The sequence below is a fragment of the Archocentrus centrarchus genome, chromosome 10 (assembly GCF_007364275.1).
Source record: "Archocentrus centrarchus isolate MPI-CPG fArcCen1 chromosome 10, fArcCen1, whole genome shotgun sequence".
Lineage (NCBI taxonomy): Eukaryota > Metazoa > Chordata > Actinopteri > Cichliformes > Cichlidae > Archocentrus > Archocentrus centrarchus.
In genome coordinates, this window is record NC_044355.1 from 5,286,429 (window position 1) to 5,313,462 (window position 27,034).

The 27,034-nt window shown below is 40.6% G+C and overlaps 1 protein-coding gene across 1 annotated transcript in view; it reads left to right on the plus strand.

The window, feature by feature from the left end:
* Positions 1–27,034, plus strand: part of si:dkey-237h12.3 (teneurin-3) — a 122,722-nt gene that overhangs the window by 85,669 nt on the left and 10,019 nt on the right. The window contains exons 15-23 of the mRNA XM_030738766.1: positions 186–402; positions 4,885–5,004; positions 6,835–7,096; positions 8,007–8,274; positions 9,207–9,350; positions 16,398–16,647; positions 18,382–18,402; positions 20,880–21,112; positions 22,835–22,989. Of these exons, the coding sequence (XP_030594626.1) occupies positions 186–402; positions 4,885–5,004; positions 6,835–7,096; positions 8,007–8,274; positions 9,207–9,350; positions 16,398–16,647; positions 18,382–18,402; positions 20,880–21,112; positions 22,835–22,989 (1,670 nt within the window). The remainder of the gene's footprint in view (positions 1–185; positions 403–4,884; positions 5,005–6,834; positions 7,097–8,006; positions 8,275–9,206; positions 9,351–16,397; positions 16,648–18,381; positions 18,403–20,879; positions 21,113–22,834; positions 22,990–27,034) is intronic.

Below are 27,034 nucleotides of genomic sequence, written 5' to 3' on the forward strand. Positions count from 1 at the left end.
CTTTGTGTCAGCGTAGGATCTTTGCTGGTGCTTTAATGAACACAAGTTCATGTAAGAAGTCATCTTTGTGTAGGAGAGCTGAACGCAGTAATAGAGATGCTCGTGTTTTCCCTTCGTCAAACCCTAACATATCCAGGTCATCCGAGCTTTTCCTCCCTGTCTCGACTGTCCCTCCTGTTTTCCAGACGGGCTCGTCGACTGCATGGATCCGGACTGCTGCACTCAGATTGCCTGCCAGGGTCAGACCTACTGTCGCGGCTCACCTGACCCAGCTGCCATCGCGAGCCAGAGCCAGAGTTCAGTTGCCCAGCACTCTTCTAAGAGCTTTTTTGACCGCGTCAGCTTTTTGATTGGCCCCAGTGGCAGTCACGTGATACCCAGGGATAACCCTTTCAACAGCAGGTAAGCGGCTTAATGAATTACTGACAGCTTCTTAATTATTTGGATCACGTCAGGTGTTTGCTGTCTCATTACCAGTAGAGAGGAGGCGCACCTGTGTTTGCGCAGCCCCTCGAAAACGTTGAAGGATCTCACATCTTTGTCTCTGCAGTCAAAGTGGCAGGCGCGTTTACAGTCGCTCGGCTGCCACGAGCTTTTATTTATTTCTTTTACAAGTTGGGATTAAGTGGTTCGGGAATGAGCCTGTTCCTTGTTAAAATCAGCCCTTATAACTATAAAAACATAAGGATTAGACTGCTTAAACCAAGACAACAGGACCGTGTGAGTACGGCATCATTTCACTTTTGCATCAGTGAGCTGCCCGTCGCACAGTGTGTTTGTGTAACACACCTTTGATATTGGCCAGAAAGCTTTCTCATTTTCAGCTATTCTTCCAACAAAGAACATCAAACATGCATAATTTTGTCAAGTTATTACTGAGTGAAAAATCTATTCAGATTATACCTATTGTTGCTGTTATGTGGTGCGTGATGACCACTTTGATGACAATTTCAAGTCACTTCTTTAGTTCGTAACTCATAAAGGTGACATTTCTGTTTTAGAAGAAGGTAGAGGACTGCAGCGTGTTCCCTGTTATTATGATTATTATTAGCCACACTATTGTACAGCAGGATGAAAGGCATGGTTTGACAGTTAGTTGGTTGCTCATTGAAAACAACCATTGGATGCACTACCATGAAATTCTGTGCGGACAGCCATTTTAACCTGGACGATGTAAAACGGTAATCACTTTGATGCTAGACCTCAAAAACGGCGTCACGCTTACCTGGATGCTTCCTCCATCCATCCATCCATTTCTTCTCTTAGCAACATGGTGCATATTAACCTGGCAAACATCAGGATGTTGCCGTGTTTCGTGTAGCCGCTCCACGGCTGCAGACTCTTTTATTTTATGGGACAAAAGAGTTCCATAAAACAAAAAAAGTGTTCACATTCCTCAAGAAGTTTAGATCCTTTGACATGCACCGCTAGATACGTTCACCACACGGTCTGCCCACAGAGATTTATTGTGCTTCACAGACATTTTGACACTGATGGGCATAAAAGCTGTGACTTTTTGTGTTTTTATGACTCCTTTATTAAGTGTGACACCTTGCAGTGTGCCCACATGTTTTTCTCCAGCTTGTTGCACGTATTTGATTTTTAGTGTTTATTGTAGGTAAAGACATTGACGAGTTTAGATGTGAAGACCTTACTTAATGATTAGACTGCTGCGCTATATCGACGTGCAAATTGAAAAGAGAGTTATATTTTCCATGTAAACCTCAGTGCATTCCCACATCTGTTCAGAATCACAAGAAGAGTTTGTTTTGTGACTGATGGAGAGGAAAATGATTGCCAACTGTGTGCAGAAGGCTTTGGGAATATTTCCTCCAATAGTTTAAAGTAATCCTTATGTAAATAGCATGCTTTACTGAAAATATAGAATGAGGCAATTCCCCACAGCCGGGTTCTCAGTAATCCTCATCCTCATTGTCTTCAGCTTAATGTCGATTTCATGTCTGGCAGTGGCATTAGCTCTCTTGCTCAAAATATTCATTTGCCTTTTTATCTCCTCGTAGAAGTTAGTTTTATAGTCAAAAACAGCGTTTTAGGAGCTCTGCAAACATGCATAGTCCGAAATTTGGCCAAATTAATTACCTTTTTTTTTTTAAAATCTTATCACAGCATGGCAAATACTGCATACATGAAATACATTTTGAAAGAGTCGTATAATGAAGTAGAATTTAGTAGTGACAAGGTTTGTTTGGAGACCCATTTTTTAAAAAATTCAATTGAGGTTATAGAGTGAATAATTTATCCACTGCCTTTGCAGAGTATACATTATAAAAAAGTCTCTGAAGCACTGGAACAATGCCAGAAGAGAAGACTTTCAACAACGGTAGTGACTGTTACGCCGAGCCGTAGAGTATCTGATGTTTAAAGGTACAGAAATGAGAAACAGCTAGAGGTCATTCATGTCCTTCTATTTTTAAGAAGCCATTGTGTTTGCCTAGAGAAAGGCAGCAGATTTCAGTGTGTGGTCAGGTTTCAGAACTCAGCAGTAAAGTTGTCCCTCATATAGCACAGAGAATAAAACATGTGTTGTGGTGTAGTGCTCCCCCCCACTCTCCCCTCCATCCCTCTCCCCCACACAATAGTTCCTCAGCCATATCACATGTCCCCACACAAGTCTCCCACTGGGTTTTCAGACGGTGTTTTTCTACCGCCAGTCTGGCACAATGACAGATAAGAATGCATGAATTATATGATTCATTTCTGGGGTTTCAGCAGGTGGTGCGACTTTGCGTTTGTTTGGTGGTTCAGTTCTTGTATCATCCGTCTGCCTCTCAAAAGATTAATAGAGTCACAGGGAAGGAAGAGGGAACCTTCGCCGGGGCTCTTAAGTGGCCTTGTTCTTTGAGCCAGTAAATAAACGATGGGAGATGGTTGTACCAGACATGAAGCGAGAGGGAAATGAGAGAGAGGCTAAAGCTGTTGATCATCTCTCTCTCTCTCTCTCATATACGTAATGACCCGGAGATAAAGTGACAAAATAGAACATTTTTTGCCCACCGGTGAAAAATGCAGAGGGAACACTTAAAATTCTGCTCCACGGTTGAGAAATTGGAACAGCTAAATGTTGATGGAGAAATATAGTTTTGTCTTTTCCTATTTTACTGTACCTTCACACAGAGGGCTACCTTAACAAATGACTTCACACTTAGGAATATAAAAATAAGGATTAGTGTTAGCCGAGTTCTACCTGTAGGCCCGGCTGCCGTAATGAATAATGGCAGAGGATATCTGAGGCTTTAATCTTGTATGAATCTTCAGTGTTTGTGATTTACAAAGCAAAGATGCACAAGAAACCCCCCCCCCCCCCCTTTTTTTTGCGAGGGTGTGGGGTGTTGGGGGTGGGGGTGGGGGGTGGGGCAGGGACTGTTAGAGGTGGAAAACCTATTGACCAGAAGCAAATCCATTTACCAGCAGGGAAAATCTGAGTTGGGAAAGTGAATGAGTAATGCTCCCCCATGCTAGACTAACTACCACAGAGGTGCCCTGAAGTGATGCATTTAACCCCCCACCCCCACCCCCACCACCACTACTCCCATCTGCTCCAGTGGCATTAGTTTGACCAGTAGGAGCAGGGTGGATTGCATAAGGCAGCCACCAGATGTGAACACGGACTTTTTTTTTTTTTTAAGCTTTCCAATTTATTCTGTTGGAAACTGAAGTCTGTGATGAAAAATTCTCCTCTCCTCTTTTTTTTTTTTTTTTTTTGAACCAAACACATTGTTGCCCGTAGACTTTAAACCAGCAAAAGCCTTCAACTTTTTGACTTTACACATTGTATGTGTTCTGTATTCAAACTGCATTTTCCTTTAACATCTGTAACACTCATGACTTCACCTTTAAAAGAAAAAAAAAAAAAAAAAATATGCTGTGGCGATTCCGTTGTGTTGTAGCACTGCTTTTTCTTTTTCATAAACCCTTCATTTTTTTTCCATTTGTGACAGTTTGCCTCGAGCATTGAATTTTGTTGTTCTGAATTCCTATAAAGTGCCTCTTGACACGTCGGTTGCCTGGCTTTGCAACTTCTCACATCAAGAGGATGTCTGTAACTGAGCTGAAGAGCTCATTCCAACACAATTCTTGTTGATATATTATCTTTCATCACAAGTATTACCACAGACATTTATCATGCTAGCGAGCGCAAGACTTCAGCATGACACTGACAAAAGGCTCTTTTTTAGAAGCAACAGCACTTGTCGGAATAATCACACTTGGATCACACCCTCTTCAAATACAATTTAGGGGAAATTCCAAATTCAGCAAGCTCAGATAACAAAAGTGTGAATATTTCACTCATGAATCTCATTTGATAGCCTCACTGCTGGGTGCATTGTGCACTTCATTTACCGAGCTGACTTTACTCAGGAGACTGATAATTTAACTGTGAATGTAGCTGGCTGCTGTGTGTTTACACTCTTAGCGTTTATTCCCAGTTTTCCGTAATGGCCTCACAAACTGAAATGCCCATAGAGCTATATGTAGCGTAGTGTGGTGCATTTTTTCTTAATAACACCTGTTTTTATTTTAAGTATTACATGAATGGAAAAAATGCATCCATATCTATGTCTATATGCTGCAATACGAGTGCAAGATGCTGCAAAACCTTAACAGAAGCCCTCATCCCACTGATTTATGGGTTCTTAAAAGCTGTAAACAGACATAGAGCGGGGCTCTGTAAGGTTGTGTTTTCATGAGTAACGACCACTGGTGTGTGTGTGTGTTCTTAACAATCAGTAAGTCATACCTCTCAACTCATGCCACTGGCAAGGGGATGACAGTTGTTAGCAGTGCTGATGTGGTGGCTGCTCGTTGACACCGGCTGGCATTGTTTGTTTGCTCAGCTCTTTCTGCGTTTGTTTGCCCCCACAGCCTGGCATCAGTCATCCGGGGTCAGGTCCTAACGGGAGACGGGACGCCGCTGATTGGAGTCAACGTGTCTTTTCTGCACTACCCGGAGTATGGCTATACCATCACACGACAAGATGGCATGTAAGTTACTTTCCCGTGTACACATGCGTCAACAGGGGCAGCATCCGGGAATACACAGCCATCCTTCCACAACAATCAGCTCTGATTTTACACATCCAAAATATACACAAGCAGACTCCCAGTCAGCTCAGTCCTTAGGTTTTAACCTTTGCCCTAGCGGCAATCTATTTGTGGCATGTCCTGCTGTCCCCAGACCCGTGTGGAAAAATCCAGGAAAAAAAAGCTGTCCAGCAGAGGAGGAATTGTCCTGGCAGTTATCCAAAATGCGCTCAAAACAAATCGAAACAGCAGCATATTGTGCCCTAGAACAATTCCTCATGCAAATGTCACAGTGTTGGAGGCCATTTTGAACCAGGCTGCTTAAAATGCATTGAATCAGCAAGGGTAGAATCAATCTGCCTGCGGTGTAGTAAAACATGGGATTACTGTCTGACCTTCTCGTGCTATTACCACAGACGGGTCATTAATAATGGGAGCGCAAATACATACAAGACAAACGTACGTCACACATTTTTACAGGGAGGGTTCACCTCAGGTGGGAGCTTCATTCTGCACGTGGTCGTCAGAGATTATGAACCGAGCCTCCTTTGAAATGCAACAGATAGAAACCATGTTTATGTGTTGCCAATGTGAAATAAAGGGCTTATTGAGTGGCAGAGAATTGTACAGCTGTTGTTATGAATCACAATCCTTGGGTCCCCAGATAGCCGCGGATTAGCTGATTTCTTCAGATATTCCGCCCTGTAACTCTTCTGACAAGGAGCGTGATAAATGGTCAGGGATAATCACACTTGGTTAGCCAACAGATCCGCTCAGTGTGTTAAGAAGGGGGGTGGGGGGGGGGGGGGGGGGGTGGCAGCATCAAAGCCTGGCCTCTTGCAGCTGTGAGCTCCCCACTGCCCAAAGTGGAAAAAGCTTGAGAAGGAAGCTGTTTTAGGTCAGCTGCACAGCTTGGCTGTTGGCGCGTGTGTGCGTGGGTCCGGGTGCGTACACGAGATGTGCAAGTATTCAAATCTGTGCGTGTGTCTTTGTGGATGTGGATGCATACAATGTCACTGCGCAGATGCTTTACCCCCTGGGTAGTGGAGCTCGCAGAATATATAGAGCAGCACTTCAAAGACTCACCCTTCATTTCCAAACCAGTAACTTTTCCCTGAGTAATGTCGTACTAATTAAACCAGTTCGCCAGTGAAAACTCTCAGGACTCTGAACCAAATTCAGCCATAAAGTGTCTTCTAACAGCACGCTGGGTGAACAAAAGTCATAAATTAGATTCAGTGAATGATAATAATATATGGAGGCTGAACAGTAGGATCACTTTTGATAAGGAAAACTGCCTTTGAAAAAAGGATTATCAGCCTTGACATAAATATTTACTGTGCTACTTTGTACTTGAAGAGAAACTCCAAAATTATATCGGTCTGTGTTTTGGCCATCATTAATCAGTAATAAAAACATATCCAAGCCAGTGATGGTGAGCAGATCTGGAAATGTGTTAACATTGCTAATGAAAGGGCTTTTCCTTTACTGCTGCTTACTGTGAATTCCTTTAGGAAGAAGACAGATAATTGCAAATATTATTTTGGTTTTATGTTAAAAAAAAATAAAGGCCTTTGGATGCTGTGTTCACCTTATTATCTAAGATGTATATTGTATATAGTCCAATCATAAAAAAATAGAGGTAAGAGCCAAAACTATGAAAATAAGGTCTAAGCTGTAAAAGAAACCTCTGCAGATCCTACTGAACCTTTATTTTTACACCATAAGGACAGTTTATTCAGTATTTAACTGTTAACAATTCCTGTTTGTATTTCCTTTTTAACATTAAAGGTTTGACCTCTTGGCCAATGGTGGAGCGTCTTTGACGCTGAGTTATGAACGTGCTCCGTTCCCCACGCTGCACCGCACGGTGTGGTTACCCTGGAACGTCTTTCATGTGATGGACACAGTGGTAATGAAGCGGGAAGAGAACGACATCCCCAGCTGTTACCTGACTGGCCTTGTCAGGCCCAACCCCGTCATCCTGGCCACACCCCTTTCCACTCTTTACAAGACCTCCACAGAGGACAGTCCAATCATCCCAGAGACCCAGGTGAGATGCGTGTCATAGAGGGGTTATAACTTATTGTTTGGAATGGCCCATGTTAGAGTTCAGTGTTAACGACAGCAAAACACACAGACACAAAGTAACGATAATTGCGTTATCCTCCTTTCACCATGGCTTTCTTCCCTTTTTGAAACTGTCAGATTTGCCTTTCAGTTTGCCTTTGGGCTTTGATTGAACCGAGGCATCTCTACTAAGCCATAAATTGTCTCATAGCAACACTGATAAATTCTAAGGGCGCATTGCATGGAGGTTACATGCCTCAGGATTTGGTTTGTTTCCATTTGGCCAAAAATCTGTGCTGAAAAATCCCTAAATGTAGAATGTGACTCTGCAGCTTTTGCTGTTTTTACTGGCTGGAACAAAATATATCTGTGTTACATCTGAGGGAAGAAATCAAAATCATTTGGACGTGCTTCAGCATAAGTACGGCGGCAGCGTGAGGGGCAACCAGGTCGGGGAAAAAAATAGTGATTCTTGTCACTTATTAGAGTTGTGATGTTCAAGTATTTATTTTTTTTTTTTTGGAGACTTTTAATAATGAAGAATTCATTTGCTGCATGTGGAGCTCAATCTGCATATAGAATATTGCAGTCTGTGGTGTGGCATAAGTAAAAACTCCTCTTTAAATATTTTGGCTTCCAAAAAAAAAAAAAGAAACATGTTTGACTTCTTAGAATAAAAAAAAAAAAGACTGCTTGTATGTTTAGCAACAAATAAGGTTTCTCTGACATGATGTTGTGACCTGGATGATAACTATCTCTGATAACTGTATTATATTGAACATTTGGAGTTTTCCCATTAAGTAGACACGTTTGTTGCTTCTGTTAATTGTGTTACTTAAGTCTACTTCATGCTGTGTTTTTGGCACCAGTCTGACTGCTAATTAAAATCCTAGGTCCTTCATGAGCAAGTGGCCATACCAGGCAGTGACCTCAACCTGGTCTACCTGAGCTCCAGGGCAGCTGGCTACAAGCCCATCCTCAAGGTGCTCCTGACCCAGGACCGTCTCCCCTTTGGCCTGATGAAAGTCCACCTGATGGTGGCCGTCATGGGCCGTCAGTTCCAGAAGTCTTTCCCTGCCTTCCCTGACCTTTCTTACACCTTCATCTGGGATAAAACAGACGCCTACAATCAGAAGGTCTTTGGCCTGGCAGAGGCTGTGGGTGAGTTCCCGCTGTGAAGCTGCCTACTGAAGATGTTGTGTAAGCACAAGTTCACCGTCAGATACTCGCGCTACCTTCAGGCAGTGAACCTTGGTTGAACTTTGAAAGATTGATTTTACTTTTTTTAAATTGAGGGTTATTTAGCTGGGGACTGCGTTTGTTATCATGTGCAATAAAGATTTAGCAGGTGGTGTGAAATCCTGAAATCCCCCTGTGCTGCATTTTTGAAGGCCATTGCTCTTTTGCTGACTTCTTTGTTTTGCATGTATGATATTTCAGCAGCTGTGCAGTCACTGAAATATTGCCTCCAAGGCAGAGGCCTAGGGGAAAAAAAGAAAAAATCAGCAAGGGGTCAATAGGCACAAATACTGAAAAATAGTCTTTTTATATATTTAAATGAACCGAATATTTGTTTTATAGTATAACTGATCATCTTAAGCATCATACTTATTTATAGAAATACTTTTAAATTGTTTTAGAGAATTACATCTAGTTTGCTGATAAAGTTTTTATCTGAAGGTTTTTATTAAAAAGGAATCCCCCCCCCACCCCCACCCCCAAATACTGACTTTCAACAGTTTAGGTGTGTAACCACATTTCATTATATGCTATATTATATCCTATATCCTATATTATATGCTATTTGGAATTGTGGTTTATTTGCATTTATGCAAGATAAAGCAGACAAATGAGAGGACGATACATAAAATCCAAACAGTGCAGGTGAGACACAGAAACCCCATGGGTCTTCTAAACTCATCCCAGCTGGAGAAAATTACATAGCCAAAGAGAAGGCAGAAGCAACAAATACAGGAAGCAGCGATGACATGTACTGAATGTCTTAAACGCTACAAGCCTCATTGCTGCTATAAGTGTCTTATAAGGAGGTTGTAACCTTGCTCACCATAGGCATCTGCTGTCATTACTTTCAGTGTCAGTGGGTTATGAATACGAGTCCTGTCTCGATGTGGTGCTCTGGGAAAAGAGGACAGCGGCGTTACAAGGCTACGAACTGGATGCCTCTAACATGGGAGGGTGGATGTTAGACAAACACCACATATTGGACATTCAGAATGGTAAGAAATAACAGTGTATGCAGTATGTTTGGATGTGTGTGTGGCTGTGGGGCAGAGATAGGTAGCCTCTTTGGGTTACAGGCAGGTGGTCTTTACCCTGAATCACTGCAATAAATACTTGAATCAAAATGAAAGATGGTTCGTCATCCCATCTGCAGATAATAGAGGAGAGTTTTGAAGGGCCGATCATTCACGGTAATGACTGAATAAATCAGCGAGTGAGCCACCAGGGTGCAAGGCTTGCAACGATTCTACACCACTCAGCTATTTTAGGAGGGAGACGGCCTTTCGCGGCTCATGAAGGCTTACACTTTTGATGAACAGGCGTCATGTTTAATTCTTGCATTAATTCAATAAATTTAATTAATTTCTTGCTCTGTCATCAATCAGATTCTCTTTAATTGGCAAGTACAATAAATGGACATGCGTTTGTCTTTGTCGAGCTGCTGCAGATATGAGAAAGGGGAAACATATATAATGAAACTATCAAATATACATACAGCAAAGTCACCACTGGGTTACAGTACCAGGAGGTCACACTCTATAATCTGGAGATTTCAGCCAGCACACTATTAAGGGGGTTCGGTGTGTTACTACTGTGGAGGCAGTAATATGACTGCAATTATAGGAAGTATGCCTCAGGGCCTCGGGCTAGTGAGTGCATTGTCAGTTTGCCAGACTGCTGTTTTGACATTAAACCCACTCCGGCTCACAACCGTTGTTCCAGTTGTCCAACACAATTTGTGTCCTTTTCATCTCGAAAATAGTCGAGGTCAGTCCTTAGTCTCACATTGTCAGAGTGGAGCGGGTGAATAGATATCTTTTTTTTTTTTTTCTTTTTATTTGAATAGGTTTTGTCTTTTTGTTTGTTTTTTTGGCTTTTCCAGCTCGTCTTTGCTCATTTGTGAGTAAAATCGAGCATTTTTAAAATCCCTTAAAAACTGGATATCTATTTGACAGATAAAAACCTCAAATTAATATACGATGAGATGTGATTTTTTTTTTTTCCCATTTGCAGTCTGTGCAATGCTGTGAGCAACAAGTGCATCTCAGAAACAAATCTATATGTGTGGTAAGACTTTTTCTATCAGCGGGTTTAAAAGAAAACAGATAACCCAAACTTCATCAGTTTGAGAAAATTAACTTTTAATTTGCAGTTTTTCAATAAGAATGTACCTTCTTTTAGTGCAGTATGAAAATTCACGATGTTTTGTGTATGTGTGTGTGTGTGTTTTTATGTGCTCATCAGGTAGGTGGGTGAAACTAATCAGTATTAATCCCTTCAAAACATCATTTAGCATGTACTGTGTTATTGTGGTAGCACGTAGCTGCCACTCTGCAAACATCACCCACTCAGAGGTCAAACTGCACTAACAGATCATTTTTGAAGTATCGAGCTTTTATGATTAATTGTTCTTTACAGAGCTTTGCTCGAGCTGAACAAAACTCAACAACTCATAGTAGAAAAACGTAAAAATTTGGCTTTTTATGGTTGGCCTTCATCAGCTATCAGCACTTCGATATAGTTTATCATAAAGCTGTTTCAGGTTGAAAGCAGGCCAGTAATGACTGTGTCACTTGTACACTTAGATTATGAGCACTAGAGTAATGACTGCTTTTATAATGAAAATGTATTATCGTGCATCACGTGCGATGCTTTATGTTCTGTGTCCTGCAAAATCTTGGATCCTAAGTGCCACAGCCTCTATTTAAAAATATGTATCTGTCAGTATGAAAAAAGAAAACGTTGATAAGACACCAACGATAACTCCAGTTCAGTTGAATCTGTTAATGATGTTCACTGATTTAACAGCACACAGTTAAAAGAGCTCTGTGGCTATTTGGGCACTAAAATAAACAGCTGCTTTTATATGTATCTGTGATGTTAGTGGTAATTTGAAACCGTAAAAATACAGCATATGCCGAGCAGTCACATTTCTTAAGGTCTCTGCATCTCCACAGCTTTAATGTGTTGTGTAAGGGGGTTTACATGAGCTCTGGAGTGCCCTTATAAAACCTCTGCAAACACCCAGCACAAAAGTATAAATCTGGTTTCTTTCTTGTGCCTTTTTATCCTGATCCATCAAACTTTAAGTGAACCTCTGAGATTATTTTTGTGACCAGATATTTTGGCTACCAGAAGAGGGCTTTCTGGAAGGTGAAATGTTTGCGAACTCCTTTCTGCCTCCACAACTGGCAGGTGCAAAGCTAGTCATCCCACAGCCACTCAGTGGGTTTGCACAGTAAAATCATCCATGTATTCATCACATATATAACATTCTTCTCAGAAGGAAGAGATTGCAAAACAGTTTTTTTTTTTGTCAGAAATATTTATGGAAAACATGTCAGAGAAGCGGCTTCTTTTTTCGGTCCTTGATGGTACTTTGTCCTGCTTCTTTGTTGAACATTAAAGAACAGACATAGAAACCCAATCTGTCAAGCCACCCAGAACCTGAAGTTTGTAAAGTATGCAGAAGAACACTGAAATCTGCCTCTAGCTTGACTGCTGCCGGTGCATTGTGTTTCATCCCACCTGTCTCAAAGTATAGCACGCCCATCTCCAAAGCCTTCACTGTGGCAGCATCACAGTTGGAGTTGTTGTGAGATGCATTTGTGATAACAGATAAGTGCAGCATGTGTGATATGCTAATGCATGCGGCATCCTTTATTAGATTGAGCTGTACCGTGTGTCTGGCTTTATCAGAAAATCAAACGTTACTGCGCATGGAAAATCATCATGTGCAGGCTTGTTTTTGTACATGGAAACAGTGATGACAGAAATAAAACAAGAACCAGATGGTGTCGAGTGTTTTCTTGTGCAGTAAATGCTGCAGCCTCCCCGAGGCTTCTTCACACTTTTTCGCTCGTCCTTTTACAACACCGCCCTGAAAATACACGGCAAAAAACTGACTAAATTTAAAAGATTCAAAAATAGTTGAGCAAACTTGTGTTGTTCTGTCTCATTGATTCCTGTCTGATGGGAGCTTAATCAATTTGCCGAAAGGGTTTCATGCTGCAATCCTATTAGCTCAACCCAAAGACAGTGTGCTTGGTAAGGCTGTGAAATGTTTTTGTTAGGGACTCTGGCATGCTAGTTTATGCAGGGTTCACATCAAAGTGTCATAAACCAATGTGTAATCATATCTGTGTTAATTGTTTTTACAGAGGTAGCGAGTTGGCACCTAGTTGAATTCCCCTTAAATTTTTCTCAGTCCAATCTGAATTATTCAGTCTCACATTCAGCCACTTTTTGACATTTGAGATTTATAGCCCACGTGGGTTTTTTTGGGCAAGGAGTGCAGTTCGATATCCTCGGTCGGCATGAAGATGAATCCAAATATCACTGTTTGCCTCCGTTGCTGCTCCGGTATTGATTCTTTAATGCTGTAAACCTTGACTAATGTCCTCACCCAACATGTTAGCAAGCGGTGGTCCTCTACAGCCGCACAGCGGTTTAGCTCCAGACATTTGCTATCGCTCTTTGTTGTGACTCTTGCTTCATTTTTGCACTACTTCTAACATCTGAGCACTTTTTATCTCATCGTTTGTGTCAAAAGACGCAAGCAAAAAGCCCTCTCCGTCTCTGCCTCCACTCCAGTGCCTGTCAAACTAGATAAGGCAAATTGCTGGTGTCTGTGCTTTAGTCATGTCCTCCTGCCCCTCCTTTCTTCGTTACAAGTGGATAGGCCTTCCCCTCAATCTGCAGCTTGTCTCTATCTAGGGTAACATGGCTGATTCTTATTGGACACAGCCAGGGTTCAGCAATTCAGTATCTGAGTATACTTACTGTACAGCTCACGCACATGCTGCATTTGAAGCACTGAGATGCTTCCTGCCCACTTTTAGCCTCAATCAGGATCAGTGGGAGCCTGGGTGCTATCTCTGAGAATGACACTGTGCAAAGGAGAGCAGAAAAGGACAGGGTGCAATTAAGACGCACTCCCACTCTTCCCCTACGAATTTCTGTACTCTGTCTGTGTCACCAAGGTGACATTGCTCAGGGCGCTCCACTTTTTTTTCTTCCCCTTCCCCAGGTACAGAGGCTCGGCCGCACCTTTGTACCATTAATCATCTCAGAAGCTGTGATGTTGACATTAAAGAATTTTTTTTTTTTTTTTTTACCACTACATGACTCAAATGAGCCTTTTATCAAACAAATTATTAGCCTCTGCAATTAGTCCAAAGAAAGAATTCAGTTTGTGAGAGTGGGAGGTGGAACAGCGTTGCATGTAGAGAGAAAATTATAATTTCTATACACAAGCAGAAGGCAAAGTTTGTAAAGATGACATTCTGGTCCTTGCTCAAATATTCCTGTAATGATGCCTCTTCTTCTAGGCTTTCATGGTTTCTCCACTTCTCGTTCACTATAATTTCTCGTTACACAAATTTATAGTTTTGATTGTTTTGTTTCTTTCCACTATTATTTGGGAAATTCCGTGTTAGTCCAGGAGTCTAACGGTGCCGGACTGTTTTGTAATGTGGTAAATGCTGCGTGACATGCGGTTACATTACATTATGGTTATTTGCTTGTTGGACGGAAGAGTGTTGGAGTGATCTTGGAGCAAGAAAGATAACAGACTCTCAGACTTTATAAAAAAAAAAAAAAAAGGCTTTTTTTCCCCCCCCATTATGCCAAGTGAAACAGTGATTTCTCTTTCACCAGCTTCTATCCAAAATTTGAAACCCGCCTCCACATATTCATTTACTAATCAGTGAGCAGACACAACCCTAACGGCTGAGCCGTTCTGCTGCCATACTTATATTTTGAGTCTCCTCTGCAAAATCTGTTGAGGGAGCACTTTCAGTCTTTACACTTCGGCAAAGTTTTATTTCTGCACAAACTCTACACTTTCCCTGTCTCACTGTAGCAGGAGCTTATTTCTGAGAAAGTTTTATTTACAGTTTAGTATTTTTCTTCCAAACTCAGAGCACAGTGGAGTAAAAATATTATTTTTATTTTCCTCTTTCCCTGCTTCCTTTGCTCCCTATCATTATTTATAGACATATGAACTCTGAAGCCACTTTAGTTCGGACACTGTGGGAGTCCCCTTCTTTGGCCTGGAGCACTAGACAGTGAGAAGCCAAATTCCCATCAGTGCAGCTCTCCAGCTGAGACATCACAAGCTTGATCCTTGTAACAATCATCAGCAGTAATGTGTCATGACCAAGTACCCTTGAGGGTAGAAAGCTGAGCCTTAATCTGCTCACTTGATCTTAAGTTAGAGGCTAACTTTGTGTGTGTGAGAAAATCACAGTAAAAGAGTATAGTGTGAATAATGTGTATGAAGTGATAGTGGGGGGTAGTGGATGATTGATAAGTGTATTTAATCCATTCCATTACGCTGACTTATAGCCTATGGTAAGACTTATGTATACAGTAATCTGTGATGGAAGTGTAAATAAGAGAGGCTTGCCAAAACGACCTCGGCATTCTTCTTCTTCTTCTTCTGGCTCGATTGCTGTGGTCCCGCAGCTGATCTATGTCCTACGCACTGCATTACATCCTAGCTGTGTCTTTGTCTTTTCCGAGAATGTTTGGAAGTTATTACACAAACGGACATTAAAATTCCAGTCAGATTACATAGCTTATTTATTATTTGTGGCTGTGATTCGGGGTGCAGCCGCAACCTTTCAGTTCACTGAGTGTTTTCATCACACTCCGCGTTTCATTCAGTGAGCAGACGCATGGATCACAGTTCAATTAAAGTCCCAAGGTCGCACGTTTGATGGCGTCACACATAAAGCCTTCCCACGGACCTATTTGTCTTTGTTAGAGGCTCATGTATAATGCTCTCGGATACAAAAGACGGATTGGTCAGATCGTCCTGTCAGAGTCTCGCCAGCCTGTGCCTTCATTTGAATTTGTCCTTCAATCAATTAAATCAATGAAAGGAACTAATCAGAGAAGGGACAAGCAGCGTGGCTGCATACTTGATTCCACATACATCGAGGGTTACGACGGCTCGTGGTACAGCGCTGTGGGAGAACGATATCATGCGACCATTCAGAGGTGTCATAGATCCGCTAATTAGGACAGAGGCAGTGTGAATTCACACAAGTTGCTGGATGTGAATAATTAAGTGCTTCCAGCATGCACTTCTTCCCTTTGATGTGTTTTTTTTTTCTCCCCCTTTGAAGAGGGTCCCACTATATCAGCAACCTCTAAAAAGCCAGTTATATCTGCCTCTTGTTAAAATATTAATCTGTAGTGACTCACCAAATGTGGTGAGTCCTCAGTGAAATGCACTATTATTAGGGGGTGGTACACTGCACTGTATTTATGTCTGCCGCCTCTCTGTGACTAGAGGAAAGCAGGATCCCCGTTAAGTTAAAAGAAAATTATTTTACATAATGAATACTTGCGCTATGTGGAGAGATTCAAGGAACCCACTAAAGCAGCTCGGGAACATTTCACTGCATTGAAGTATTGGTTATATCAGTTAAAACAGTGATCAAGGCTGGTTGGTTGCCTGTGTTGCTGCCTTGACTTCCTGCACTGTTTAAGACACACTGGAGTTTTATGCAGGAAAACATAAACCAGAATCATTTCTACTGTAATTTGTTACTTTTCATTAAAAAATTTGCCCTGAGATATAACTTTCTACTGGCTCATGCTGAATACGTTAGATTATTATTGAGAGCAAGAAATTGAAAAATATCTTTGAATATTCTCTTTATGTTTATACAGTGCAGTTATGAAATGTACACTTTTGTCTGTGTGTTAGGTCTAGTTAGCCTAGCAAAGATAGTGGAAGCTAAGGGAACAAAAACACACAGTAGTTCTCTGTCTTCATTATTTAGGCATAATATTAAAAATTAATTTAAAGTAAGCTGAGATTTTATGTCAAGCTAATTACCTCTTAGTGCTGGTTCTGTAGTTAACACGAGGCATGTGACCTAAAATGGTGAACCATGCCTTTAAATATGCGTATTTTGATTTGAGCTATTTTATATTTCTGTTTTATCTGGGACTGTCTTGGCTATGCTTTCATTGCTGTAAATATCTGGGGTTTGTTTGTTTCTGGGGGGGCCTTTTTCCCCCCGCAGGCATACTTTACAAAGGGAGCGGGGAGAACCAGTTTATCTCTCTGCAGCCCCCTGTGATTTCCACTGTTATGGGGAACGGTCGGCGTCGAAGCATCTCGTGCCCCAGCTGTAACGGGCAGGCCCAAGGCAACAAGCTCTTGGCACCGGTGGCTCTGGCATGGGGCATTGATGGAAGCCTGTATGTGGGAGATTTCAACTATATCCGCCGTATCTACCCATCTGGCAATGTCACAAGTATCATGGAGCTGAGGTGAGGCTTATTTATTTATTTTTTGGGTTACACCATTTTTAAAAAGTCTGTCATGTATTATGCAATTTGTGGGATATGAAATTCCAGGTTTAACTATTAACCTTTGAATTTGTTAAACTGTATATAGTGAATATTAACTTGAGATGACAAAACAAAACTTAATTCTTCATTTAATCATTTTGTTAGTTTCAAACACCCGGATATGTAGCTCCTGCATTTTTATAAGAAGATGCCACATACTGTACATGGCCCTAAAAAACATGAACCAGAACATGAATCCCACATTTGTTGAGCATGGAGCGGGAGGCTGAAGGGGCACGGTGGACCGATTTCCAGTCACACAAATCTTTCCCCTGGCCGTAGAAATTTGAAATCTTTTACCAATCCATCTCCATAATTAGGAAAGACATCCTGTCTTCAGCATGTAATTGGGATGATTTACACCCTCATGCCAAGTTGGCTTTTCACAGCAATGAATCTGATTCGGCCAGTTGGCTTATTTCAGAGTAGCAGATGTTGATTAAATGTACATTGGACCATCACCCTCCATGAGACACATACATGACAAACATATGAAAACTGCCTTAAAAGGACCAAGGTCACCACACTGCTGGCAGGTAGCTGCTCATATACTGATTTGAGTTAATATTAAGGTTACAAGGGTGAACGATTCTTTTCAAGATGAGCAAAAATATAAATAATAAAGTAATTCAGATTTGCATCGAAAATGAGGTAATATACCTGCACAGGGATTGGTTAAGACAGCACACCTGGGGAAAAGTGTACTGCTGTAAACACGCATGCATGCCCAGCAGCCCATCACTAGATAAATAATAGTTTAAGAAATGGTTTATGACTCTAAGCAACTATTTTACTCTGTTTACAGGAAGAGGAGTATAAAACACTACACTGAAGACTCGTGTTGGCCTTATTAAATTTAGTCTGACATAAGGAAAAAGCAGTATCTCTGTTCACAATAGATGGCAGTTGCAATACATAAACCACATAAACCAGCAGAGCAGAAAAAGTGGATGATTCTTTGCGTAATATACGGTATCATTCAGAGCATGCAGAAACAGAAGTTGCTGAGTTTGCTCGTTTTGAATTTGATGGTCTCGTTCAAATATTCAGGGACTCTTTCAAACATTCAAAAACCAAAGTGGGGACAATTTCTGCTGCGTGTTGTGCAAGTTTCCTGGTTAATGGTACAAATGGGATTCCCTCAACCTGTTCGTGTAAAGTACAACGTCTGTATTTAGATTCTGGCTTCAGTGGCCGGTGCAGCAAAGGGCCGGAATCAATATTTCAATATGTGAGGTTAAAACTGAGAAAACCAGCGGTAATGTAGGACGATCACAAGAGTGCTCGCTTTCCTCTCTGTGGGTTGTGCTGTTGTCTCAGCCGTCTGCTTCCTGCCAAACTGTCATTGCCTGAGACTTTCTCTAGTGGCTGTGTTGACTTCAAGGGGACTACTTCACACTTTCTGCGTTTCAGCTGTTTGTTTGTGTTTTTTTCCCCTTCCTTTAATAGACTCTGTAAAGAAAAATTAGGCTATTTTTAAGCTCATTTTAGTGCAAGCTTTGCTTTCAATGAGCAGTAAGACATTCGAGCCTAATTAATTCCTAGGACCAAATAAATGTCTGATTGGGTAAATAAATTGAACTATCCCTTCAAGATGTACCAGTTTCATTGCCTTTTTCCCTCTTTTCCTGCTTCCTTTGCTCCCTGTCGTAGAAATAAAGACTTTAGACACAGGTAGGTGTACTGTCTTAGTGCATGTTGTACAGTATTGTATTCCTCCTGCATGTAATTATCCTTCTAAATACATGAATAACCTTCCCTTTTACAGTCGTCTTTAGCAGCAGTGATTACCATGTATAATTGTAACAGAACAATTATAGCTTGATTACATCTCAGCAAGAGAAAGAGTGCGCTGACTGTCAGAATAAGTGATTATTGACATAATGTAAAACATTCAACTTTCATACAAGTAATCACTACATGCAATGCGGTCCAACTCGGAGCGCTGCAATAAACAGTATCATTGTGAAGCTTATGATTACATTTCCATCTGACAGATGTTCTCGTCTAGAGGGGCTTACACAACTGCTTTGTATTCCTGATTAAGACAGCAGCATTGTATCAAGTGAAAATATGCATGTCAAGGCATTCCACTAGTGTAAAAGCAAGATTATGGCATATGCATGTGTGACTTTTTATATGAATTTAAGATGAATTTGCTTGCCTCACTTGATGGTCTTTTCATTTTTTTTTTTTTGCATTTTTCTTGCATTCACATTTGCTGTAGTTCTCATTTTAAACACGCGGCAGAAAGAAAAAGAATATGTGGAATGGCATTTACAGATAAAACCCAACATTCAGGCGATAAGACATTGATTCGTGCAACAAAGAGAGGCGAGACTCGGTTATAAATAAGGTAAAACAAAAAAGGCAGTGAAGGGAGCATAGAGGCAGAGTGACGTGAAGTCTTGGCACCACAAGAGCTGCTGAATTCTGGATCAGTCAGACAAATCGGATTGCCTGCAGAACAATGCCAGCTACCTAGAGTTTGTGATAGCCTCATCAGAAGATGACTAGCACCTGCGCTTGCACCTGGGACAGGTACGGTAAAAATTTTGAGAGGCAGGGGAAGATGGAGAAATGAGAAAAGGCACAGTCACTGGTTGAGTCAGGCGGCAGTTGTTTAACTTTTGATAGCCGTGACCATAGTTTTTAAGTAGCTCTTATGATAAAATGATAAAATTATATATGACAAACACATGCTAAAGCTTTAAAGTTTCCTTTATAGCTTAGGTACATTTTTCTTAACTTTAAATGAGCTTCACAACGGTAATATTTGTTGTATGGCTGTTTCATTGGACTGTATAACACCATACTGGTCTCTCGGTTATTACTGCATGCCCACCCCCCAGAAGATTGACTGTAAAAGAAAGGGTTACTAATGTTTGACTTGCTGAATTCTTTATAGAACTTTGATAGCAGCCACCTATTTAGGGCATTTACTTTGACTCATAATAGCTGTCAAGTTTTATGACTCCATCTTCATCATTTCACAAAGATGTTTCATTGCCACATTTATTTTGCCTTCACATTATCCACTCCCATAGCCGGCCAGCATTGAGAAAGGTACCATTAAGCCGGAGTACAAGCAGGGAAGCCATGTTTACGACTGCACCGTAAAGCACGCTGTTTTTCATGTTAACAGCCTCTGTTGTTTGTATCTGTTCTGCCTTAATGCAGTAGTTCTTAAATATTTCAGGTTCTTCAAAATGCGACTGCCACAATGAATTACAGTTTCAGTGGCTTCTTTTTAAAAGTATAAGTGCCAGTCACTCATGTGTTGTAAATTCATTTGATTCTCATTCCCATTATGTGACAATTGAATGCAAATAGAAACAAGAATTCATTAGTAGTTGCATGTTGTTAACATAAGCCAGTCATTTCTGTACTTCCAAAGGCTTCTTCCCACAGGGGAGTGATGGGAAATGAAATGATGTGATACACAAATTGTCATTTCTGCTTTGTAAACGGAGCCCTCGCTGCCGTGGAATCCTGTTGAATTTTGTTTGACTTCCATCTATTCCACCTTGTCTCTGTTTTTCCACTTTTTTCATCCTCAAAGTCTCTGCTCTTCTTTCATTGTTATGGAAATTTCCCAGTTTTTTTTTTTTTTTTAATACAACATTCAGAACAAACATTGTTCCGCGCTGCCATTTACTTTACGCACGCGTGAGGATTTTTTTGCTACCAATCTTATGATGGTCTTTATGTTTATATTTTATGCAACAGCTGGACAGAACAAAGTTACACGTAATTAGGAAATGAAGACTGTATCACTGAAAGCTGGTTATTACAAGTGTATTAATGCCAATACAATTAAAACATGCCCCTTGTATGTTCTGAGAGTATTTTCCACCCATACTGCATATACACCTACGCATACAGATGAAACCACTTTTCATATTAGTCTTTACTCTTACTGCTTTTTTTTTTTTTTAAAGAGAAAATCAGGCTTAATTTCATCAGGTTTAGTTGGGGGTTAGAGGTAGATTGAGGTATTTCGCAGATATTAACACATCGATCACATTTTAGGAGCAAATTGGTGTCATTAAAGTGTAATCTGGCTGGACTGTTACCAAAGGGCTTTTAAAGAAAAAAAAAACCCCTGTCTCCAATTACAATATATAACTGAGTTATCATCTTGAATGCAGTAACAACCCAGCACACCGGTACTACCTGGCAACTGATCCAGTAAGTGGCCAGCTGTACGTGTCGGACACAAACTCCCGGAGGATCTACCGACCGAAAACTCTGACCGGAAGCAAGGACCTGCCGTCGAACGCAGAGGTCGTAGCAGGAACCGGCGAGCACTGTCTGCCGTTTGATGAGGACCACTGTGGCGATGGAGGCAAAGCTCCAGAGGCCTCTCTCACTGGACCCAAAGGTATCGTTTCAAACTAATGAAGATGTTGTAGTCAAATGGAGGGGCTGAACACAGTGATGAGTTTCTCATTCAGGACTGGCATCTGCTAGATTTAAACTTGCGCTTTGGGCTCCGTGCCAAGAACTGGCTCACTGATTTTAATGAATGAAATTTGGTTGTGATTCATGTGTTATCAATTCAGATTACTTTTATACAACTAAGAAAAACAGAGATTCTTTGTAAATTAAGGCTCCGCACTGCTGCTCCCAATCAAAAAGCTGTTGCAAAACTGATTTTGGATATTTGTGTATTCCTTTCAAAAGCCTTAGAATTATTACTTTGTTTCTTAAAGAGTTTTTTCTTTTCTCCCACAAAAACCTCCCGCTGTCAGAAACCCACTCTACACAACCTGTTGTCCGCATTCAAATACCACATGGCCATTAGTGGCGTGAATGCTCACTTTTCCATAAATTCCTCTGGAAGAAAAGGCAAGGATGAATTGTTGTGCACTAGTTGTTGCCCACTCTGAATGCCAACTGCAATAGCTCAGCTTCAGCTGGGTGATAAAGGCTTGAGCGGAGGCAATCTGAGGGAGCGACTCTAATGATGGAGTGGGTGGAAGCCGAGACCATAGAAGAAACAGCAGATGGCTCCTTTTTTTCTCCTCTCAGACATGTGCTGAACTCTGCTCAAATGTGACACTTTTCATCTGTCTAAGAATCTCAGACTGTCAAATAGCCAGCTCCCGAGGATTCACCGTGGGCTCCCTCAGCTCATCAATGTTTTAGCAGAAAGCAATCTTGTGCAGACCTAGCCACAGGTCAAACCAAATCACTCACCTTCTATAGAAGCTTTTAAAGACTTCATTGAAGAAGAAATAATACTCTAGAGGTAGAAGTGAAGTTGTAGTATGTTCAAACCAGTATAAGTACTTCAGAAAAATAAAGCTCATGATCACTGCAAGTTCCTGAGATCTGCAGCTCTCAGAAATTAAACAAAAACAACAAGAAGCAAAAAAAAAATCAGAGAATGTTTAAATCCCTGAATGTGAGGAATGACCGGTCTCATAGGTGCTTTATTAAAACAGCACAGTGGCATAGAAAGTGATGTGGAGCCTTGCATAGTCTGTTAATGTATTTTCCCAGTTTGGGACAAATGGTTATTGCAACTCCACACTGGCTTGGCTCCAGCTTACAACTCCGAGCTGACACTCAATCACTGAGACAATTTAGTCCACAGTTGTCACCGAGGCAACTGCCTGTCTTTCACCTCTTTCATCTAAAACTGTCTAAAGCTGTCATTTTCATTCCCCTGCTTATTTATTTCTCAAATGGTGTGCAGATTGTTGATGATTGCTGATGTCAGAAAAAAAAAAAAAAAAAAAAATCTCCACTGAGCACCACTCATTGACATCCCTACCTCCCAAGGTCTCTTTTGGGCAGGAGGGTTACAAGACAAGGCAAAGTGCATATATAGCGTATGAATACAGCCTTTCCCACTTCTGCCTGTGAAATTATTTAATACCAGAAAAGCAGACTGTGAATTATTGATGGCTTTGCTTTTTGCAGTGACCTGAATAATGGGAAGCCAAGCTTGACACATGTATCCATCGTGTTCTGTCCACTGAGTCATGCAAGCATAGATGCAGCATATCTACCATGGTTTTTGCCTGTTATCACAAGCTTTTTCCTTTGCACTTCTATTCTCCACTCTCTCCCCCCCTCTCTCACCTGGTTTCAACAGGCATTGCCGTGGACAAGAATGGGCTGATTTATTTTGTTGATGGTACCACAATCAGAAAAGTGGACCAAAACGGCATCATCTCCACTTTCCTCGGTTCCAATGACCTGACGTCGGCTCGCCCTCTGACCTGTGACAGCAGCATGGACGTCAATCAGGTGACTTAAACACAGACGTGCCAGACAGCTGTTAGCAGTACCAGTATGTTCTTGCAGCATGTTTCATAGTGCCACCTTGTGCTCCCACCAGTTCGATCACTGATTACTAATATGCAGCATTATATGACTGCTCTATATAATATGTACATGCACTATGACTACCAAGTGAGAGTGCAATACAGAGACATGTTTCCTTGGCCAAGGCCATTTCTTTGTGTGTGTCAGTCAACAGGACTAAGCAAAAATTATGAAGACATATTTCATGAAATTTGTTGTCGAGCTGGAGAATGAGAAAAGGACACATTTAGTTTTTGTGGGGAAAATAGGACATTAGCCTTGGCAGTGTCCTTCTTTTTTTTTTTTTTTTTTTTTTTTAACCTCAGCATCTATATTATTATCGAGCGTCCCTCAAACTCTTAGGTAAAATAGCTTTTTTTGCATGCAGCTCGCTCTTCCTGGAACCTTTTGCAATTAAATTTGAAATTGCAAAAACTGCTCTCTTTCAGGGAATGGAAATCATTACTGCAAAAACTATATGCTCTCTTCTGGCTGCTAATATTTGGTAGTATATTAGAATCTGGATGTTTTAGCATAATTCATGTATTATATGATAGCATTAAATCAGTCTTATTTGTGTTGGTGGTTTTAGATTGCCATTTAGGCTGTCTCTATTTTTCACAGATGTAATCTTTAAAATTATTCTTACTGGGAACTTAATTCGGTTTTGGTGTTATTGTGCAGTTCAGAGTTATTTTGTGTCACCTGTTTGTGTTGCTGCTCTGTAACATTTTAATTACTGTCCATCTTGGTCAGGAGACTCGGACAAAAGGATGCTTTATAAATATATACAGAATTCCAATTTTTACAGATGTATAAAAAATGGTGATTCAACAGATTTTCATACAATAAAAACAGTAATATCAGTGGAATACATTTTCATTCCTAGAACACTAACATTGTGAGGTGCTTCCTGAAAAAAGAACAGAGAAGAAGAAAATGCAATTTTTTTCCCCTCTCTCAACCCAACAAGAGCAGAGTATTTTCTCTGAAAGTACAGGAGAAAAATGTGTGCTAGGAGGAGGATGGGATTTTGCAGGAAGTGGAAACATGAAGTGTTTATTGAAGAGATGAGTTTTCAGGTCACGGCAGAAGATATGGAGGGAAGAATAATTACTCAGTTTGGGGGGCTTGTTTTGATGTGGCTGGAGCTGAATTAGTATTTAGTGTTCCACTAGAAATTCTCAGTATTGAGGACACTTACACTGCACATGATAATGAAGCAAGCACTCGGTAGCAGGCTCGCTGCACATAAAACCTTTTCTTTGGCAGTACCTGAGGAGGGCCGGCTTTGTCCGACAAAATTTACTGCCTACCTGGGGTGACATAAAAGCGGCACCCTGTCCCTACACTGTAGGTTAAAGAATTACAATACCGTGACACCTCTTCTGAAGCAGAAGTGCAGATTCCTTCTTAAACATTGATATCTTTTCTCATCGGGCTCTCTGAGTGTTTCACACCAGACTTAAAATAAATAATGAAGGAAAAATCAAAATCAAAAAAAGGCCTTTTATCGTGTGAAAATGCATGCATTCACATCTTCTACACCCTGCTTCTGCGGAAGGTGAATTCTAAGATGAAGTAGCTGTTCAGAATGAAATTGCAGCGAGATTAGACGCTAAAATCTCTTTGGTGCATGCACCTTTTATTCCTTAATATTTTTTTTAAAACTTTATTTAGACATCTAAGTTATAAAGACCAGTGTGGCAACAAACAGTACATATGAATGGGATGCTGTCTAACTTAGAAACATCCAGCAGATAGCTAGCAGACAAAAACATCAGTCAGGACGACTACAAAACAAGAGGAGCATGCATAAGCAGCAAGAGGTGTGAGCAGAAGAATTTTTAGAGAATACCAGTAAGCAGCAGATTGGCAAAAGGTGATGGTTCAGGAAACAACTGTATGTGTCCGTGAGATTGTCCATAATCGAGTCCTTGGAATTTAAGAGTACAAGGCTGCAAACCAAACATGGCAATAGGCATAGAATTATCTGCATTCATAACCAAAATAACTCCAAGAACAAATATCACAACTTGTCCTATTAAGAGGTTAGATAATAAGAGAAACACATTTGGGAGCTTGGGAGAAAATAAAATGGTGTTTAAGGCAACTTAAGAACATTTTGAACATAAACAGAAGAGAAAGCAATCAGTGTTTGTGTATGTATGTGGGTGGCAAATATGAAGGGGGTGAACATAAGAGAACATGGGGACAAAGGATTATGCTTGTCACTTTTTGCTAATTAACCAAGTCATTTGGTATAAGCCAGTAAAAACATGGTTTTGGCGAGACTGTGTGATCTTCAGGCATCCAAGCTAGAGAACTGGCTCAGTGCAGTTTTACTTGAGGCAGCCTCAAAGGCATCGTGTTTTATTATTAATCACCCTGTGGAAAAGCACAATTCAGGAGTGTTTTGACAGTTTTAATGACACAGTTATGTATTTGAAGGCCAGACCAGTCATTTGTGCTGTTATAAATAAGCTTTTTATTCAATGACACATTTCTGACAAGGAGACTGTAATGGCTGGCTGTGGTTTAACAGTAGTTTTTGGATCATTATGTATACCTATTATTATCCAAGACATGGTTAATAATGATGTCACTTTTAATGTATGAATTTTAAAAAAATTTTATTTGTAGTTAATCTGGGATATTAAATTCATTACGCAGTTTTTTTTTTTGTCTCAGGTTGAAGCGCTGAGCTAATGTTGTATCTCTTAGCTATTCATTCTTCTGGCCCATTAAAATCATATAATTTATTCCAAGTTTAGAAAAAAAGAATAGAATGAGAACTAATCCTTCCCGCATCACTAATATATCTTAAAATCATCACCAAAAACCTGATTAAACAGCTGAAATATGTTTTTTTTTTTTTTTTTTAAATTTAAACACCATCTACTACCTCAGGTGCACCTGATGAGCCTCGTGAGCACCTTGCTAAATATGACCCTGTCACATCTGGAGGGGGCTAAGATCTTGGTGCTATTTATTGACTTCTCATCTGCTTTTAATTGTATCCAGCCTCATATTTTAGCACAAAGGCTGAAGACCCATAACACCAGTCCCAGACTAATATGTTGGTTGCTGGACTTTTGTGAGGGTCGACTGTGTTTTATCACCTCTTTTATGTGTTTTATATACAAATGGTTGTTGTGGCCAGCACTCGGGGCATCGCACAGTGAAATTTGCAGATGACTCTGTTGTCCTGTCTTTAGTGAGCCATGGAGATTCTGACCATGGCCCAGTGGTTGATGATGTTCTACTGTAGTGCAAGTCTTCCTTCCTTGATATTAAGGAGATGATTGTAAATTTTGGTAAAAAGCCTGTCATCATTTCTCCTGTAACCATTAACAACCAATTAGTTGAGGTGGTTAATCAGTACAAGCACCTTAGCACCCTGATTGATGATAAACTCACGATTGAGCCACAGGTTGATGCAGTGTGCAGGAAAGCACGTCAGACTATTTTTGTATTGCAAGCTCCAAATTTTTAATGTTGACCATAGCATGTTTAATCTTTGTTTTATAGATTTTTGTCTTTTATGTGTTGGTATGTGCTTTTAAATTTGAGGAATAGAAATCAACTCCAGGGAATCGTTAAACTATGCAGCAAGATTGCCTGAACAACCTGGGGTGGGGGGGGGTGTTTACAAGGTCAGGACCCTAAGAAACGCCCGCTCTGTCCTGGCTGATTCCAGCCACTCTCTTCATGGCCACTTCAGGTTGCTCCCCTCAGGCCACAGATATGTGGTGCTCTTTTGTTACTGTGGCAACAGTTTTTTTTTTTTTTTGTTTTTTTTATATAAATAAAATAAGGTGATAGATAGATAGATAGATATATCTCTATCTATCTATCGATCTATCTATCTATATATATATATATATATATATATATATACATCTATCTCTATACATCTATCTCTATATCTATCTATATCTATCTATATCTATCTATCTATCTCTATCTATCTATCTATATCTATATC